This window comes from Lycium ferocissimum, chromosome 8, assembly GCF_029784015.1.
Source record: "Lycium ferocissimum isolate CSIRO_LF1 chromosome 8, AGI_CSIRO_Lferr_CH_V1, whole genome shotgun sequence".
NCBI lineage: Eukaryota > Viridiplantae > Streptophyta > Magnoliopsida > Solanales > Solanaceae > Lycium > Lycium ferocissimum.
The window spans coordinates 23,313,262-23,333,118 of record NC_081349.1 but is presented as its reverse complement, the minus strand read 5'-3'; the positions used below and the strand labels follow the sequence as shown (position 1 = coordinate 23,333,118).

The window sequence follows — 19,857 nt, the reverse complement described above, 5'->3', positions numbered from 1 at the left end:
ATTTTATCCTCCACGGAGGTCACTCCCACTTATACCGGATATATTCATTTCTAACCATATCTCTCTTAGTAAGCCCACACATCCATCTCAACATTCTCATTTCCACAACTTTCATCTTCTAGAGTTCTTGACAGGCCGACACTCTGCTCGTACAATAGCGTCGGTCTAACCACTGCTCTGTAGAACTTACCTTTATGTTTTGGTGGCACTTTTTGTCAGACAAAACACCAAATATGAGCCTCCATCTCAACCACCCTGCTCCAAGACAATGTGTGACATCCTCGTCAATCTCCCCATTACCTTGAATAATGGCCTCAATGTAATTGAAACTCCCTCTCCTTGGGACGACTTGTGAGTCCAGCCGCACTTCCACTTCAGCTTCACTCGCCACCGTACTAAACTTGCACTTCACGTACTCTGTCTTAGTCCTACTCAGCCTGAAACCTTTAGACTCCACGGTCTGTCTACAAATCTCTAGCCCAGCATTCACCCGCTCCGCGTCCCATCGATCAGTACAATATCATCCGCAAACAACATGCACAAAGGCACCTCCCCTTGAATGTGACTTGCCAATATTAGGTAAAATTATACTATTGGATATTTGTTTTGGACACCGCTATATATTTAACCTGTATTAATTTTTTTTTTAAAAATTTGCACGTCTATCCACTTCGGAATAAATTCAAACATGCACATCCTGAAGTTAGGCTTGAAGTCAGACGAAAATGACTGAACTTCAAACATATAAAACTTCAAATATTTTGTTTGAAACTGTTGCGAAGCCGGTAGATTTGCAAATGATTACGCATGAAAGATATAACTTAAATGGTGATCCAAAATCAGATATTTGTGCACTTTGTCCCTATATTACTGGTCCTTAATTAGTAAGTTAAACATTTTTTTAATGAGTCTAGTACCTAGCTCTAACATGCAATATTATATTTATCATTATGGTTGTTCAAAGTTAGGCATAAGGACAGCAAAAAATATCAGATTCAACAACCATTATCTCCTAGAAACTCCTAAAACAGGTAAGGAAGTCAAAATAGTTATTTAACTAAAAGGCAATGAATTTTAAATAATAAATTTTGATAAAGATGAGATTGGATTTAAGTTATATATATTATATTGACACAGCGTAAGGAAAATTATGCTATAATCGGTTATAGTTGTTTAATATTATCTTTCAAATTACCATATTGAGTTTATTACTAAGTTAAGTACCTATTAATTTCACATACAATTTGTCCCGATACCGTAAAAGTCCTATATAACGTCAGTGCACGGAACTTAAACTCGAAGATATTTAGTAGCTAGGCAGGGAAAAGCCTATACCTACTTTGAATGTTCAAGAATGTTCTTAATTAGAAATTGTTTGAAAATTTGCCAGCAAAGACACTCTAATATTATATTTTAGTAAATTGTAAATGGCTAATCACTTTTTGTTCCACTTAACCTTTTGAATAATAGGATTTTGATTTGATAATTGTAATTGTTTAATTTTGAACATGTGGAGGTCAATGGCACTATCCTGATAGAATTCAATTAAAGGTGATAATGATAGTATTTAAAGGATAATTGTACATGATAGGTGATTATTATATCATATACAATTACTGTCAAAACTCTCTATGATGTGTCGTTTGTATGGATTTTTCTATTGCTATAGCGAAATATCGTTATACCCGAATATATAATACTAACATAACCACGAAAAATCGAGTCTAAAAAAAACTTGGTAACTATTGAAATATTATTATACAGGATGATTGTTATAGAAATGTTTGAATGTCTATTGTAAATGCAATTTATTCTCTAACTAAATCATTTCAAACATGGTGATTATTAGGTTAATTAGTAATTAATTATGCAATAAAAAATAAGTAACGTGTCCCCTTTTGCTTTTCCTCTTTAATTACCATTAAGAAGTACCTAAAATGGAAAAGGACTTACATTAGGAAATTTCATGTGCCATACATTACATCACCTTTTTAAAAAAAAAATAACAATTTAGGGATATATTAGATATGACCAATATCATGTTTGAGCTTCTTTTTTTTCAGCTTATATTAGTTACTTCTCTCACTATTGTGGACTATTATGACAACTAAAAGTAAGAATTTAACTTATATACATTAATGTAATAAGTATTGACATAATTAGGTTATCTATTAAGTAATTATAAGTAAATCTCTTAATAAATATTAGTAGTTAATAATCGGATAAAAATACAACCTAACTTGCTAGCACAGGTTAAAATTTAATGACAACGTAAAAAATAATATTTATAAAGTATATGACTTAAATCCTAAAAAGTAAAAGATAAGTGGCATACACTTGTATAATGATCCACAAATTGTGCTGCGAACAAGGTCAATTTTTTGTAAACTCACATCATAATGGCAATTTGACTCTATTTAAACTTAACAAAAATAAAGAGAAGATAGTGGTAGGCAGGTATATATAGCTAACATGTTTTCTTTTTATGTGGAGAAGCGCTCGGGAAACAACAAAAAAAAAAATCACAAAATTCAATGTTCAAACTCAAAAAGATATATAAATTGTAGATAATTAACTAAATAAACAAAAAGTAGCAACAATTTAAGATGATAACCACGACACCATTAGAAGATTAGTCAAAGATTAAGTACAATAATCAAATTTGACCTTGAAAAAATATCAAAATGTCATATCACTTTCAACGATATGTGTAGGGTAATAAATCAAATAAAAACAAAAAGACACCAGTCACCATTATCACATGGGAGTGCAAATTGGAGTATCCTTTGTTGCCTTCCACAATGATATTTACCTCAACATATATATGTCCATAAATATTCACAAAAACTCTTCAATTTGATCATGAAAAGTTGAAACAAGAAAACAAAATTGCTAACAGTGTAAAAACCACATATACAACAACAATAAGTTATTATTCTCCATTTCTCGCTGTACCTTAGTCCCCCCACAATTGATGATCAGTTATTCGGCTATATGAATCCTCATTAATCATATTCTCATTAAAAACATTGTAAGTTATAAAAAATGCCCTATAACAATCCTAAATGGGTGACGCAAAAAAGATGATAAGTAATTTACTATAAGTAAATTTACAAATTGTAAGGGCCTGTTTGGAAAGCCACCCAGGTAAATGGAATTGGCGTAATTGGTTGTAAGTTACGATCCACCCTAAAGGGTGGGGGTGGCATGCCACCCCCTAGATTAATAATTTTTTTATATACTTATGTTGTAATTTGCTTAAATTAAGTTAAATATTTGATCCTGCCACCCAGGGGCGGATCCACCCTAAAGGGTGGGGGTGGCATGCCACCCCCTAAATTAATAATTTTTTTATATACTTATGTTGTAATTTGCTTAAATTAGGTTAAATATTTGATCCTGCCACCCCCAGTCTTAAATTAGATAAAGGTGTCACGGCTGGTAGATACAAGTTTGAATCTATCTTGAACATTTTTCGACTCCCGTTTTTCTTTGTGCTTTTTACTTCCTTTCGTACCGCAATTTCTTTTTCGGCTCTCCCAATTTTCTATTTATCTTTTTATTATTTATATTGTCTTTCCTCTTTTCTATTATTTTATCTGTTATCTCTAGTGAGAACACACAAATAGAAATTTCAAAATCCCTTAAATTAAGCATTTCTCTTATTCTCAAATCTGTCAGTATTTAAATCGAAAAACTTGGGTCTCAATGGAAAATTTGGATTGAGATCAAAATTCATTTTTTTTTTTAATAATTTCTTTTGTTTATTACTCCCTTAGTCCATGTTTACTTGTCTATATTTGACTTGGACACTCTTAATAAGCAACAAAAAAAATGAAGAAATGAATTGGAGTACTTAATAATAAGGATAAAATAGGTATAAAATGGTAAATTATGTCTTGGTTTTTCAAACTATATAACTTACAAGTAAAAGCGGACATATATTTTTAGTATAATGGACAAATAAAAATGGATGGAGGGAGTGTATTTAAAAATTTATGCTATTGTATAATTGTTAAATTCAATTTAAATCACTTTACTAGTTAAATTGTGATGGAAATTTCGTAAGCACTGCTTAGAAAAAACATGAAATTTATGATTTATTTTTGAAAACTTGTAGTTTATCTAATTCTACATTTATTTATGGGGTGTATTACCTATTGAAGAGTTTTTTATTATTTTTCTTATTTTGATTGGTGTAATTCCCTTATTGAAGATGTTATTTTACTTGTGCAAATTCATTTTTGAATATATATAAGAGATGCAAGTCCGTCGGTGAAAATGTTGATTTTACTTTTGTTGTTAATGGGTGTGATTCCTTGTTTAAGATGTTAATTATGTTCATTTCTTGATTTTTGAGATGTAATTTCATATTTGCAAATAAAAAAAAGCTTATTAAGTTGACCCGAATAACTAAAAAGAGATGGACCCGATCCAACTACACGTTCCTAACAAGATGTACATTAAAAAAAAAATTGTGGCACCCGCCACCTTCAAATCCTAGATCCGCCTCTGGTTGTAAGTACACAGTTTGGCCTGTTTGTTTGACCAAATAACTACACAGTTAGGTGAGAATTGAGTGTAATTGAGAGGGTATAATTACACTCTCCGTCGCGCGGGGGGGGGGGGGGGGGTTGTTGGTTGAGAATTTAGTGTAATTACACGTTGTAATTATAGGGTTACTTTTTAGTTTGTTTATTTAATTTATTTTTATTTTTTATTTCTATTATTTTGATTTCTTTGATTTTTAATTTATTTTTTATTTCTATTATTTTAATTTCTTTTTTATTTTTACTTTTTAATTATTTTTATTTTTTAAAATGTATTTTTGTATATACTATTTATTTTTCATTTCCTTTCTTCTCATTCCCAACATTTACTTCTTGTGATTCCAATAATTCTTCGTATTTTTTATTTTATTCATTCAAGATAACCGCGTTATTATTCTAATTTTTGAAACTACACCTCTTAATATTGGAAAGAACGAGTCATTAACAAACTTAGCATATAACGAGTGACGTTATTAAAGTAGAATTTCGTTGTGAATGAGGTTATAGACTAATATTTTTCCTTTCTTTTGAATTATTTATTTAAGTTACGTTGGAACTTACTTATGTAATATTGGAATTTGACATAAGAGTATTATGTTATAACTTTTTTTTTTTTTTGGATTTTGAATTTAGGTAATATTTTCAATTTTAAGTTATTTGCTTTCACATTGCATGTTGTTTATTTTTCATTTACATTTGATGGGTTTTTTGTGTCAAACATTTGAATAATGTTAAGGCATTATATTTATAAATATTATTTTTTGACCAAACATCCGATCCATGACGTTCTCAGAAAAAAAGTCTTCTTTTAAGTTTTATAATTAATTAAAACTGAATATTATTAATTTGAAAAATATATACTAATTATTTTTTAAATGTTAGTTACAAATATATGATTATTAATTAATATATTTTCAAAAAACAATGTGTTATTAAAGAACTAATTTAATTTATTTATAAAAGCAAATATTTTTTAAATATTAATTTTAAATTTTTTATAATTAAATTTTATTTTTAAATTAAACTAACCGTGTAACTACACTTTTGCAACCAAACAAAGACGCTTGTAATTACATTGTAATTATGTTATGACTTATGACAAACAAATGCGGTCGCTGTAATTACACTACTATGTAATTACTAGGCTGTGTAATTACTACCCCAGTGATTATACCAATTCCAATTACCAAGTGGCTTTCCAAACAGGTCCTAAAAATTCTTTATATATTTTAAGCCCATTTTTTTCCCTCCTCTTTAAGTTTTTTGAATTGGACCCCAACATCCAATTCCGAGAAGAAAAAAGGGTCACATATCTATAGACCTATACAGAGAAACGTCCAGAATATTGATCTCCAGTACCTTCAACGTGCAACATTTGGAATTAATTTATGTTAATAACGATAGACACATAAGCTGAAAGAAACTGAGAGAAACTTCAACATTTTTTATTGATAATTACTACAAGTTTGTTTCCATTATTGACATGTTTGTTTGCACTATGTACTCACGACAAAACTCAAAAGATGTAGTAATCAAAAAGCCAAAGGTACGAAATAGTAAGTGGCAAGTCCAAATTGACAGGTCCGTTGAACTAAACATTTTACCTACTTGAATTAGAGCCTGTTTGGCTTAACTTAATACTCCAAGTTGTATAAAGTCAAGCTTTAGTTTTTTGAAAGATTTGACTAATCAACTTATAAACTATTTTATGCTTAAAATAAGCCCAAAAAAATAAATTGGGATAGCCAAACTTATTTTTTTGACTTATAAACTGTTTTCAGCTTATAGACTGCTTTTTTAAGCTAAGCCAAACGGGCCCTTAGACATATTCCATTTAAGATGAGAAAGAAACGCACTGAAGAAAATAGCTATCAGCCAATGTTCCAAAAAGAATAAGCAAAAACCGTAGCAACTTAAATTTCTATTTATTGTACAAATTCAACTTAACAATTCTAATTATTCTTAGTACAAATCCACGTATAGCCACACAGACGATTAGTTTTGCTTTTAGAATTTCAAACTTAAATTACATAAACCATAGCATTGAGGTACATATTATTTAGATATTATCCATGTAATTTACAATCAGCACCCAAAAGGTACTTGAGGATGAGTTCTTGTCTTTATGAAAGGTGGGAATTGAGCAAGAAACAACTGGGTTTTTTTTTCTTTTTTTTTTTTTTCAACAGCAAGAAACAACTGATAATTTACAAGAAATCCCAACTTCAGTCAAAATTGGATTCAGTTCTTTTTTTCTTTTTTCCTTTTCCCTTCTAGCTTTAGAAACATTCATGGCATAGCCTAAGAATTGCAAGATGTACTTGCACCCACCAGCCAAAATTGGATTATAGCTCTCCTTTTCTTTCTTTATTCCATTTTTCTCCCGCATCTTTTTCATTAAACCAGTAAAAAAAGTTTTCCGATGTGCTTCGCGTACTCGATCCCAGCATGTGGTTGTCAGTGCACATTTCTTCATGTGCTCTCAGTTGTTTTCCGCAAAGAAGTAAAATTAAACCTGCAAAGAAGTGCAGATATTACCAATACAAAAAGCGCCTCTCCAGAAAGGTTCACTCATTCAATTTGGAAGAGTAGATACAATACCTAATGAGAGGCTTCTGAGGAACCACAAATGCAGCAGATGCTATGCTGGAGGACGCTGCTGGCTCAATCGGCTTTCAGGGGCAAGGGAAAAGAAGCAAAAACATTAGAATTTCGTTTGTATTCATGTCTCATAGTATTGGCTACAAAATTTTACATATGACATTTGCTCGTATGAGGTAGCAGACAAGCTTATAGCATACAATCCAATCAGACAAATAGAGTGGTCTTGCGGAGACCTCTCCATTCAACTTCCTGTAAAATTCTCCTGTGCGCAGACTAATTGAAGAAGGGCAGGAAAAGAGGTGGAGGACAAAATGAGCTAAAAACTATCACTCATAAAAACTACTTGGAACATGTCAAGCTCTTTTTCTTCTGTCACACCAACATGCTACATTACATTTCTTTGAAACTATCAAATTTACCAAAATTCAGACTGCAACTAGCAACAAAATGTACAAAATATTAGCGGTGACACTAACAAAGTCTTCTTAAAGGAAATCCAAAAGGGAGATTTGAACAGAATGCAAAGCAAAAGATATTTTGAGAGATTCCTAAATGGCCATTATTATTCCCTCTGTTTCTCTGCAATTAAAATATAAGGGCCATATAATGGAATCCCATAAAAAACTTAATCAGTTATAGCGGACTCTCAAAATGGTTACAGCAACTTGCCAAATTACACTTTTTATCCCAATTCTGAAGACAAAGTTAAGCTCAGATCAATAAAACACCTGACAGGGACAACCAAATTTTAAGAGCTTGGAGCTGAAAAAGGAAAACAAACTGGAAGAACAAATACGAAAAGAGGCCTCATAAGCATATTCCATGCTCCACATAAAAGTCTGGTTTACTTTTTTGTTTCAACAAGTCACTAGCAACTTATAAGCAAAAAACAAGTCACTAGCAACAAAATGCTGCCAGATTCATAATGAACTCCAAAAAGACAAACAGTACTTATAGTTTCGGGCCAATAAGAATCAGATATCTTTCCTAACATGGCAGTTTGAGCAAGAGCCTTCGACTAGGGACAAAACGCCCACCAAAGACATCAAAGAAAAGCATAGTTAACTAGTTTTAAAGCACAATCAATTGGTTTGCTATATATCAAAGATGCACTATGTTAGTCTTGGTATGATCCATTATCTATCTGAAAAAGTCTCGGTATGATGCACCCAAAAAGTTGAAAGAAGACAAAGATGCACTCAAAGGTACATTAATTTATATATCAAAGATGCACTATGTTAGTCTTGGTATGATCCATTATCTATCTTGAGATTTGTATGATGCAACTGCAGATGGACAGACGGTGCACAAAATAAGGATCTCAAGAGGTAAGTATTTGATATATTTTTCAATTAAGAAAATGTTCATGAAGTTAGAAGACAACCTCAAGTTCTTCCAAGCCTTCAGGTTGTAGGACCTTATGGCTAGAACCACCACTTATGTCCTTTTCCTCTGATGTTGCTGCCTCAAATGTTTGCTCTGCTGTAGGGGGCTCCGTCTGCAGCTCATTGCCTCCATCAAAATGCTTAACTCCATTTGTCAACTCCAGTTCATCCCCAAGATCTTCAACACCATGAGGTGCACTTTGCTGGCCCACAGTCGGTTCTGCAGATTGAATGACTGCTATTGTCTCTGTTACAGCTGCATCTGATGCAGGCACAGGCGAGGTACTTTTGACAGAAACTTCAATTTGGTTATCAACAAGCGTACCACTACTACTCAACGTATCACCAATATCAGCTTCAAATCGTTTCAACTCTCTAGTTTCACCTGGTGAGCTGGCATCACTGCAACTCACGGCCAGGGACTCTTTTGAGCTAAAACCTGTTTTAACTTCGTCATGTTTTCTCTTTCTGCTAAAAGCAGCATCTGGAGATGTTGTCTTAGCAGAACCAAGTGATTTTGAACGACTTTCACTTTTTGCAGGCTGAGCAGGACGTACTCCTCCAGGGAAGACAAAGTTAGGAAGATCTTTTCGTCTTACATGACACACATGAATCCACATGCTAGATTGCCAAAAAGAATATTGATATACATCTCGCTTAAAATCCTCAACTGTCAACCTTATATCAAATTGTTCACCTTGTTGAGGATTAGTACCTTGTTTTCTACGTAATCCCATAAAATAGGAATGGTGAAATGGCGTAGATTTGTCTGAGAATTCACCCGGATGTGGATGGCATTGAAGTACACCGGCAGTGTCTCTCTCAATCTGGATGAATAGAGCAAGGAAGGTTCATCAATTCAGTCCCTTTGGCAAAGCAATAGAGGCGAAGACATCAAATGTGAAGCAGAAGAAAAGAAACATCACCTTTAGAGTAAGCAGGCGTACCCTAGATTCAACCCATCCTTTCCATTTCCTCATGTCATTCTCACTTTCTGCAGCTATGTCTATTCGCAAGTAGTTTCTATAGGCTTCAAAGAAAGGGAAAGGCTCAAATAGACTCCCCCAGCTAGCTTTGTTAGCTTCTATTGCCTGTAGACACAAAATTTACGTCCGTGAAAGAAGACCTCAATTGATGAAAATAGGAATAATTTTTTTTTTTTTTTTTTTTTTTTGACAAGGTAACAGACAGTATATTAATCATCCACACAAAGTGTTGGAAACCAAAATGAAGTGTTTACATCAGTGGATCCGAACCAAAAGTATAAACTAGAGACAAACCCACTAAGGCCTATAAAAATAGGAATAATGATTGGAAGATAACAGTAATAGGATTATAATAGAAGTAACTGTAGAGCATTGGTGCCACAAAAAAACAAATGAACAGTCTAAAAGACATTAGGGAGAGAATCAAGTATCTTAACTATGAGCACCCAATTCTTTTTTTTTTTTTTTTTTTTTTTTCGGGAATGGTAACAATATCCATGAACACCAAATTCAATATATACGCATGGTTAAACCGTCAAACAAAAATTTGAGGAAAATTATGGAAGAAACAACATCAGTTGAGCGACGACTGAATGAATCCAGTAAGGAACAGAGATGAAGTGATGTTTTGTTGACAGCAGAGCTTTTAACCTTCATAAAACTCAAGTTCTTATTTTACTTATATGTAGGAAGAGCTGTTTAAAAACTTCTGGGGTGAGGAGAGCACGCTCTATTCCAGCAAATCTGATAAATATGGTGCAATTTAGAAAGAAAGAATTTTTTATGGTGAAAATGTCATTCTTCCTAGATTGCACCATGCACTAGAGACTACAGCTGAATGCTTAAAATGCACAGGTATAAATCAGGACTAAAACATAAGGCTAAACAACCTTTGATATTTGTTTCACTAGCTGAGCTTAATTTCTCCCAATGTTTATTAGAATTGAATATTCTCACCAAGTAAATTTCTGTTGCTACTATCTCAGCTTAATTTCTCACTAAGGTTTACTAGAATTAAAAAAATAGGTCTTCTGTATATTAAAAGAAAGTCACAAGGTAGGGGTAAGGTCTGCGTACACCCACCCTCCCCAGAACCCACTTGTGGGATTGCACTGGGTATGTTGTGGACTTGTGGTTGTTGTAGTATATTAAAAGAAAAAATAAAGAAAGAAAGTGATGAACTTAAATAGCTCTAATTTATGTCACACTTGTTGCAAAGAGATGTAAGAGACATAAGGTAAACATAGCCATTAAGGAAAATTCTGGATCATATGGAGCTACATTAATGCAGGCTACTTCAATCTGACTCTACCAAAAACCGGCAATTTATGACATGCATTAAGCAGCGAAAACATGGAACACTGAAACTAAGAGTAAGCAGCAAGTGGTTTATCCAGTGATAAAGACAACTGAGCCAGTGCTTCTACTAAACCAAAGATGGTACTCCCCACAGAATGCCATACTCAATTCAGAAACATGATGGAGCAATATGCATAATCATAATTTTGTTTTTGATGCGTATTTAGATAAAGACAACAAAAACTAAATGGGGTAAATAAATAGAACCAATAGGAAGTTAAAACCTGCAGATCATAATGATTGCGTGCAAGTACACCAGAAAAAGTAGTAAAACCCCAAAAACTGAGCATGCATAAATACCTCACAAATTTCATTCCCTCTATGAAATTCTTCCATCATAACACGCAAGGTACTCGTTGAAACATTGTAGCTAGAATTCATGCAGGGGTATGCTGGAGTTATTATCGGCATTAGGTGCTGCCTATCTTTGAAATTCCTCCGAGGATCCCAATAGGCAAGCCCAAGAGATCCTTCATTTATTGGACACAGCAAAACTGGGTTTGGCCAGCGCCACAAACTGTAGACTCTGAAAAACCGAGAGACCAACATGCTAGGAGCTGCGTTAGGATAAAGCTGGCATATCCGAGCAACAAGTAGCGCCCAATTTATACCGCCAAGAAATCCGGTAACCTGGTCAAAACAGAAGTGGCACAAGTTTAAGAGAGGTGAACTATCTTTCACTAAAGATGACAGTTACTGTACCTTTAAGGACATGTAAGATGATACAAGGGGTCATGTTGGATTCTTACATTTGAGTAAACTCCGCGTCTTTTTGCCCACAACCTCATGCATCTCAGTGTGGTACGGAAACTCTACAGGAACCAAAAGGGGGGAAGATTAAGCTTAAGGTTTTAAATCAAATGCATTTACAAATTGTGAAGCAAAAACCTGAATGTTGGGTACTAAATGCAAAACTTGATCTGTTACTCTGCATCCATTAAGACTACGAACAGTCTGCTCATCCACATTCTGTAGTATGGACTCTTGCGAGATGTCCAAGTCCTGCAAGAGACAAATAGGATTAATATAATGCAGTGCATCTCAAGAAATTTACAGATTACGTTATTTATGTCAACAGCATACCAAGTAAGGTTTCAGATTAATAGGATGACAACAACTCTGGTTTTTTTTTTTTTTTTTTGATAAGGTAATAATTTTATTAACAGTTGGGGGAAAAGACCCCATATACAAGCCGTATACCAAAAAGAGAGAACCTACATCAAAACATGATTCTCAAAAAAGGAGACCCAATTTTCTATACAAACAGGGGTCTCATGGGAACACCAAAAGCAAACTAGAAACAAGAGACTATTTTGCAACTTTACTTTACAATATCTAGTTCCACCCCTTCAAACGCTCTCCTATTTCGCTCTTTCCAAATAACCCACATCAGTGCTAGCGGGGCAACCTTCCAAGCCCTAGGACTCCTCTTCCCCTTTCTGTAACCCCAACTATACAATGCCTCCTTACCGTTCTCGTCATCACCCATCGCACCCCAAACTCTGGTTAGAATTATGACATTACAAATACAAGAAAAAACAGTATACTCATCAGCAGACAACAGGATAGAAGATAACTGAACACTACTAATGACGGACAACGTTACTGAATAGTAAGTAGGAATGGCCAAGTCTAAACCTCTTTTTAGATACCTTGAAGCAGTCAAAAGTTCCAGTAGCCCTCATGCAATTGCAGACAAATCCATACTATTTTACAAGCAAGAGCCAGAAGAAGTAGCAAATAATTATATAGTACAGTAATAACATTTCACAACCCCTCTCCTTTCAGATGTTCAATTAGTATTAAGAGCCTAAAGCAAACCTATATCCTCATAAGATGAACAGGAACAGTTTCCAACACCTATACGTTGTTATTTAATAAGCATCAAGTGGATACTTATGGAATAAAGATACAGCAAAACCACAGTAGCTTTTCCTTGACCAGCTACTACTTACATCCAGATCAAAAATGAAGGGAGCTAATAAAATCTATCGAGCCATGCATGTCATTTGCAAGTAACATTCTGTACCAAAAAGCTGAATAGACCTCAGTTTCTAAGTAGGAGACGAATTCCCTCCAGAACATCCTCTATCTCCACAATATCCACAAACTGCAACAAAGGCTGTAATTCTGTTTTCCTACTTCCACTTTGTCTCCATCCATACCACTGCAATAAGCAAACTTAAGGATATGCCACACGACCTACTTTTTCCCAACTAAGTTTAAAAATATATATCGCACATTTCCTTGGCTATTTCAGAATTTAATCAGGAAAATGGAAAAGTAACTGCAATTCATCAAGAGAAATGAATAAGTAAATGCATCAAAGCGAGATGTTGAACCCCACCATACTAGGTTCACCAATTCAACCAACTATGAAGATGATATGCAGCAGCATATAACAAAGCGAAATGCACATCAGAAAACAGATTTTCTATAACTACAAAGGACGGTGCATTTCAAAGCAAGTGTATAATCAGTCACATACAAGAGAATCATACCTCAGGAATAACCCAGAGAGATACATTCGCGTAAAGAAGGTCTATAGAAACCCCATTGAACTTGAACTTCATAACAGGAACGTGAGCATCAGGAACAGGATGAAGTTCTTGTATTTCAGGCATCTCTTCAAGCATTCTATGAAGTTCCCCAAAGAAATCCTGCAATGTAAGAGGAATATTCCATGCATCAATTTTCAGCACAGAATCGTAAAATTAAAGGATGCAAACTAAAAAGGCCGTCATCCTACCTCACGCATCGCATGCCTAGGTCCAACACATAGTGTGTCTATATCAGCGCCAGGGCCATGTACCTGTTAAAAACAACCAAAAAAAGTTAACTTGATAAATTAAAAGGGTAAAAATACTCGACAAGCAAGATAAACCCGAAGATCGTTGAAGCCAACCAATATAATATACAAAATACTCCTTTGGTCTTTATAGATTTAAATCAGCTTAAGTGTAAAGTAACACGCACATTCACAATACCAGAATGTAATATTACTATCTGAAGTTTCTCTTTCCAGTCCTGCCTCAGAAAGGGTTCCCAACTACTACAAAGTATCACTGCATAATCCCTCCCCATGACATCCAACTTCGAAAAACTAAGCACCACAATGATGAGAAAAGACCAAGTTGCAAAATCAACACCAGCAGGGTTCATAAATAACACAAAAATCGTAAAACACTATAGAATTGAAGGGAAAAGGAAGAACAGATCACCTAATTATTCTTACTAACTGAAGTTGTCACAAGGTTGTTATAAACTAACCGATCTGCAAGGGCTTGAAGAAAAGTTTTAGACCAAATATGCCTCCTCAACCAAGTAATATATTAGATTTGACAAATTCATTATATATGCAACAGCCCGGAAAACTTGGTACTCCCTTAAAATCTAATCAAGCAAGTACACACACACACACCCCCCCCCCCCGGCCCAAAAAAAGAGCTTTCATTTAAACTTGTTCAGGCATTGAGCCATGTACATGCAAACTGAAGCGCCAGACTATATTAGATTTGACAAATTCATTATATATGCAACAGCCCGGAAACTTGGTACTCCCTAAAAATCTAATCAAGCAAAACCAATCCCCCCTCCAAAACCCAGCAAAAGAACTTTCATTTAAACTTGTTCAAGTATTGAGCCATGGACATGCAAACTGAAGCGCCAAGACTATATACCACCAGTTGAATCGAATCCAAGAAAGGGCGTAAGCAAGAAGAAAAGAGACATACACCAAGCCGATATGAACCGAATGTGAAGATTTTTGCATTTGCCTCATGCACCAGGTCGTCATTGAAGCCTTTAGCACGACAGACATTTTTCACCCACGTCTTCACAATCTGTTTCACTCCAAAATCAGTAATTAATGACTTTGTTATAGTAAGACTAAGAATTCTGAATTCAAAAATAAGAACAACCTGGTCTAATCTCCCTAGCACTTCTTCCCTTTTAATGGCTTCTTCATGACTTTCATACAAGCCTGCATCTGCAAGAAGCTGAAAAAGTGCAGTCCTTGTCAGATACTTTTTTAAAACCAAGTCTCTTTCTCTCTCTCCCTCTCCCTCTCCCCCTCTCTCACACACACGTACGTGTGGATGTGTGAGCACGCGTGTGTATATATATATAAAATAAAAAATTATCAGTATCTCAGAAATCATATATACGTTCGAACATTGTTCTATTGAATCAGACATCAATTCCTTGGGACATTAATCTGTGTTAGTTTAATCATTCAAAGGAAAAACAAAACATGGTTGAGAAGAAAAACTTAGCCTGACTTTAAACACAGCTTAGATTGATTTTTAAAATGTCCTCTCAATACCATAAGTACAAAGCATGGTTAACTTCAAAATTGCATATCCTACCCTATAAATCGAGCAAATAGAAAACATTTCTACTAAACATTTGTTTAGGCTCGGTTATACACTTACAGCTGGCAAGCCTTCTGAAGATGTATTGATGTAAAGTATAACCTGCCTATACATATATTTAGGTAAAACCTTAGCTTAATTTGCTTGACTTAAAACTTTTATTGTCACCACTATTTAAAAACAACATTTATAATCACTCTTACTCATAGATATACGAGTTTTGGTCTTTTTGAAGTTGAACAGCATATCTCTTTGGAAATCCATGTGTTCTAACTGATATACTCTTAAGTATTTAACAAGTACGTAATGCAACTTTTAACTTACAAATCTGTTCAAGTAACAAAGAGGACAACAGTTAACACTTATCATGCTAGTTTATAACCTTTTAATTATGCAAAATCAACTCTACCAGGACTGCAAATTCAGGGGAAATTCCTTAATTTGTTAAATCATACTCTTTATACATAATAACCCATCACAAACACGGTAGAAAAAAGGAAATTTTCCAATCATATAATACAAAAATTGGCAAGTAACTAGAAGATTAGTCAAGAACAAACCTTTTCCAATTCGCGGTTCCTAACAACAACTAAAAACCCTAAATTAATTAAGCAAATACATGACATTTCTACGAAACACTTGTCTAGGCTCAGTTATAGCTGACAGTGAAATGGGTATTAAAGTATTACCGACCTATAAAAGTATCTAGGTAAAACCTTAGCTTAATCTGCTTCGCTTATATATTTTGTTATCACCTCTTCTTAAGATATCATCTATACTTAATTTTACACATATATATACAGTTGAACAGCATATCTCATTGGAAATCCATGTGTTCTAACAGATATACTCAAGTATTTAACAAGTGTATAATGCAACTTCTAACTACAAATCTGTCAAGAAAGAAAGGGAACAACACACAAAATCCCAGTTTATAACCTTTGAATTGTGCAAAATCAACTCTACCGGGAAATCAAAGTCATGACTCCTTAATTCGTTAAATCATACTAAAAGGGTCATTTGGTTCGCGGACTAAATTATCCCGGGATTATAGACTTGGAATTATATCCCAACTGGGAGGTGGGATAAAATAACCAAGTTTGATGGGATAATGGGGGATATCCAGGATTAAGCCTGGGATAAATTTGATACTGTATTTGGTGGACGGTATATCCTTATCCCGCGTACCAAACGACCCCTTGGTTTTATACACAAAACCCATCACAAACACAGCAGGAAAAAAGCATTTTTTCCAATCATATAATACAAAAATTAATAAATCTGAGTAGAAAGATTAATCAAGAACAAACCTTTTCCAATTCGCGGTTTCTAACAACATCCAATTCAGTTGGTCCACCAGTTGAAATTGGTTCAGATATTCCATATGCAGTGCTACTCATTGTGCTTCCTCTTTCCACAAACAAGAACACAAATAACTACTATTTCCTTTTCTTTTCTTCTTTTATCCTTTTTTTTTTTTTTATAACTCAATTAAAACACAGTAAACTCTATAAAGCTCTTATCTTTTTTTGCATATAACAAAAATAAACCTTCAATCACAAATTTTCTCTTCTTTTTTTTTTTTCCTCCAATAAATCCACTACAAATACAACAATCAAATATAACAAAAAGGTAAAAAAAATCAAAACTGAAAAACAAAAAAATCAAAAATTATGAGTACTATTATACTTCAGACAAATTCTCATTAAATTTTGAGATGCTACTACAAAATGAAACTAAATTACAATAAAATAACACCAACAACTAAAAAAAAAACCTAACTTTCTCTCTTTTTTTTTTTTTCTCTCTAATACAATTTCAACACCAACAATTTGCTCGAATTTTGCAAGATAACCCCCTAAAAAGTTCGCGATTGTCTCAATTGACCCCAATTTTTGCTCGATTAAAGCTTCGTTCTTCGCAGGATCGAAACCCTAGAATTTAACAAACACAATAACAACAACAAAAGAAAAGCAATTAACCGATTGAAATTGAGATTAATATGTAAAAAAGATTTTTAAAAAAAATTAAAAAAGTGAATTGAAGATGAAGCTTACAGGTGAGGGAGACGAGACGAAGAAGAATGAATAATGGAGATATTTTTTAGTATATATAAATAGGCAAAAAGTATATATTTTTATTATTATGGAGAATAAATATGAGTATATATTTTTTTCTAAAATAAATTATGTTTATTTGTTTTAGGGAAAGTAGCATTTTTGGACCTTGTGTTATTGCTTAATTTTAGCCCTTATGTTGTTCAACTTAGTAATTTTAACCTTCAATTAGTATACTTGTGCGATTTTAGTCCCTGCATTGACAGAAGCTTAACAATGTTAAGTAAGCGTTTGGACATGCGATTTGAAACCATGACATGAAATTAGCATTTGGGCATACATTTCATCTAATGGTTTGGTTTGAAATCCCAAATCATCCAAACAGGCATGATTTGGGGTTTCAAATCATGGTTTCAAAAATTTTAAATATAAAACTTGACCCATAAGTTTATATTTTGTAAAAAAAAAGACCCATAAGTTGGTAGATATTTTTAATAATTACTTCCATCAATTATTTACCAATCTTTATTTATGTCTACCATGTGAGAGGATTATATTAAAGAGTAGTTACATTAGTATTCATGTTAAATTTTCTTTTTTATTGAACGAAAATTTGATCAATTGATGTTGTGTTTTTTAGAAAGGCTTTCTAGTAGTGTATTAATTTTGTTATGAACTGTGACTTGCTCATTTGGTAAGATTTTATAAGAATTGAGAATATTTTGATAGTTTTCACAACTTGTGGGATTTTTATGTCTATAAGAAAAAATACAACTTAAGAAATCCAAATTACATGTGCAGACATGATTTCAAATGATGGTCTCATCTCATGATTTCAAACCATGTTCAAACAGTTAGATTTTTTACACTATATCCTCTTACACCTCTTCGAAGTGCATTCGACCATCAAATCTTTCATTATTAGCAAGCTTTTGTCGACTTAAAGATCTTAGGGGGTGAATTATCATAAGGTATGTGTTGAGATTTAGGAAATTGAGTACTTAGACTCACACTTTTCCACTTCTCTGCTACATCACGATCGCACGTGTCGTTGCTGCTATTCTCTATAAATTTTGTTTTTTTTTTTTGTTTATGTTTTAATGGACATTGTAGGAATTAATTTCATTTGATTGGGTTCTCTAAACCAAAGCAAATATAAGTTTGGAAAATTATGAAAATAATAATCTGAATATCATATAAAAAATGGTAACACAGTGATGGGAACAAAATCCTTATTAGCCAATGTATGACACCAAAGACATTCACGGGAAGCACAATTGCCATATAAAATAATCAAGTTCTAACGATAACGATATATGGAGGATGGCAAAGCCTAGAAACCAGTTGGTGGTTCTTGAAGTAACAATGGATGTGCCTTGTTTCCCATTTATTGAAGTTGGGTGAAAGAAAATAGTGGACATAAGTATGGGAATGGGGTAGATATCTTACGACTATATTTTCTTACTTTCTAGGCTTCTTTAGACTCCAAAAAGATAATTTGTGATTTGGTTGTTTTGGTGATTCCAATACACAAAGTTAACGCCAGTTAGATTGAAGGACTAAAATCACATAAGTATACTAATTGAAGGTTAAAATTGCTAAGTTGAATAGCATAAGGACTAAAATCAGAATTAAGCAATAATACAAGGACCAAAAATGCTATTTTCCCTTTGTTTTAATAAAATTATGTTTACTTGTTGTTTCGTGTCAATTTCTAATTTTTCCAAAATTCCTCTTCGGGAAAGTACCATGAAAAAAATAAATTTCTTATTTCGATCTTTAAAAGAACTTATCATAATTATTTTATTTTATGATTGAACTCGAGAGTTTTAATTAAGGATAAAGAAATTATATATTACAAATTCTATTCGTAGAATTATATTGGATATGTTGTTGTTGTTGAGATTACATACACCCTGCATAGTTTTTGGTGATAAGGACTATGTAACTGGCCACATGCCCGTACATTCTTTTTTGTGTTTATGTATCTAATAAGCATATCTATCGGTTCGATTAATTTAGATTGTATATTTATACTTACCGGGCAAAAGAATAACATTTTGTTTCTCTTTAAAAAGATGAAACAAATTGGAAATCTGAATAAGACGTACTATATTTTTAATAGCTAGAATATTAGGAATCTTTTCATACTTATAGAGGAAAAGGAATTTTACTCATAATAACTAGGAGTATGTCATTTAAGAACGAGAAAATAAAATATTATTTTATGAGAATATACGTGATTTTAACATAAACGTGATACACTAATGAACAAGTGATACTGTCGTGGAAAGAAAATTGCTTTAGAGACAAGAAAATTTGACCAAAGAAAAAGAAAACGTGTTTGAACTTCGAATTAGTTGTAGTTTTTCTTCAAAAGCAATATGGATGCTTTAGAAAATAACTAATTAGCACATAAATATACATTTAAATGCAGCTATATACTAATCAATTTTCTTTTGCATGGATCATCGTTTGCAAAACTGTTGTTCTCGTAACAAACGTGATGGTCAAATTCTTGCGTGTATATAGTCTAAAACTTT

At 33.2% G+C, this 19,857-nt stretch overlaps 1 protein-coding gene across 2 annotated transcripts; it reads right to left on the bottom strand.

Moving 5' to 3' along the window:
• Positions 1–6,576: 6,576 nt before the first annotated feature.
• On the bottom strand, positions 6,577–17,258 carry LOC132067608 (nuclear poly(A) polymerase 1). Of its 2 annotated transcripts, none has more exons than XM_059460884.1 (12): positions 16,568–17,258; positions 14,805–14,882; positions 14,619–14,726; positions 13,634–13,696; positions 13,386–13,544; positions 11,773–11,886; positions 11,634–11,696; positions 11,185–11,514; positions 9,466–9,630; positions 8,539–9,366; positions 7,152–7,222; positions 6,577–7,065 (listed from the first exon to the last, which is right to left on the bottom strand). In XM_059460884.1, the coding sequence occupies exons 1-12, from the start codon at positions 16,655–16,657 to the stop codon at positions 7,023–7,025; spliced, it is 2,112 nt and encodes a 703-aa protein (XP_059316867.1). In that variant the 5' UTR covers positions 16,658–17,258; the 3' UTR covers positions 6,577–7,022. The 2 variants fall into 2 exon arrangements, with proteins under 2 accessions (XP_059316867.1, XP_059316868.1); XM_059460885.1 differs by lacking the exon at positions 16,568–17,258 and adding an exon at positions 15,818–15,839.
• Positions 17,259–19,857: the final 2,599 nt, after the last annotated feature.

What these genes read in the sequence shown, in the direction of transcription:
- LOC132067608 (XM_059460884.1), bottom strand. Translation starts at nt 16,657, where the DNA reads ATGAGTAGCACTGCATATGGAATATCTGAACCAATTTCAACTGGTGGA. An exon ending in TGCTAGGGAGATTAGACCAG is followed by an intron (nt 14,727 to 14,804) that starts GTTGTTCTTATT and finishes GGAGTGAAACAG; the next exon opens with ATTGTGAAGACGTGGGTGAA. An exon ending in GAGGGAATGAAATTTGTGAG is followed by an intron (nt 9,631 to 11,184) that starts GTATTTATGCAT and finishes TTGTGTCTACAG; the next exon opens with GCAATAGAAGCTAACAAAGC.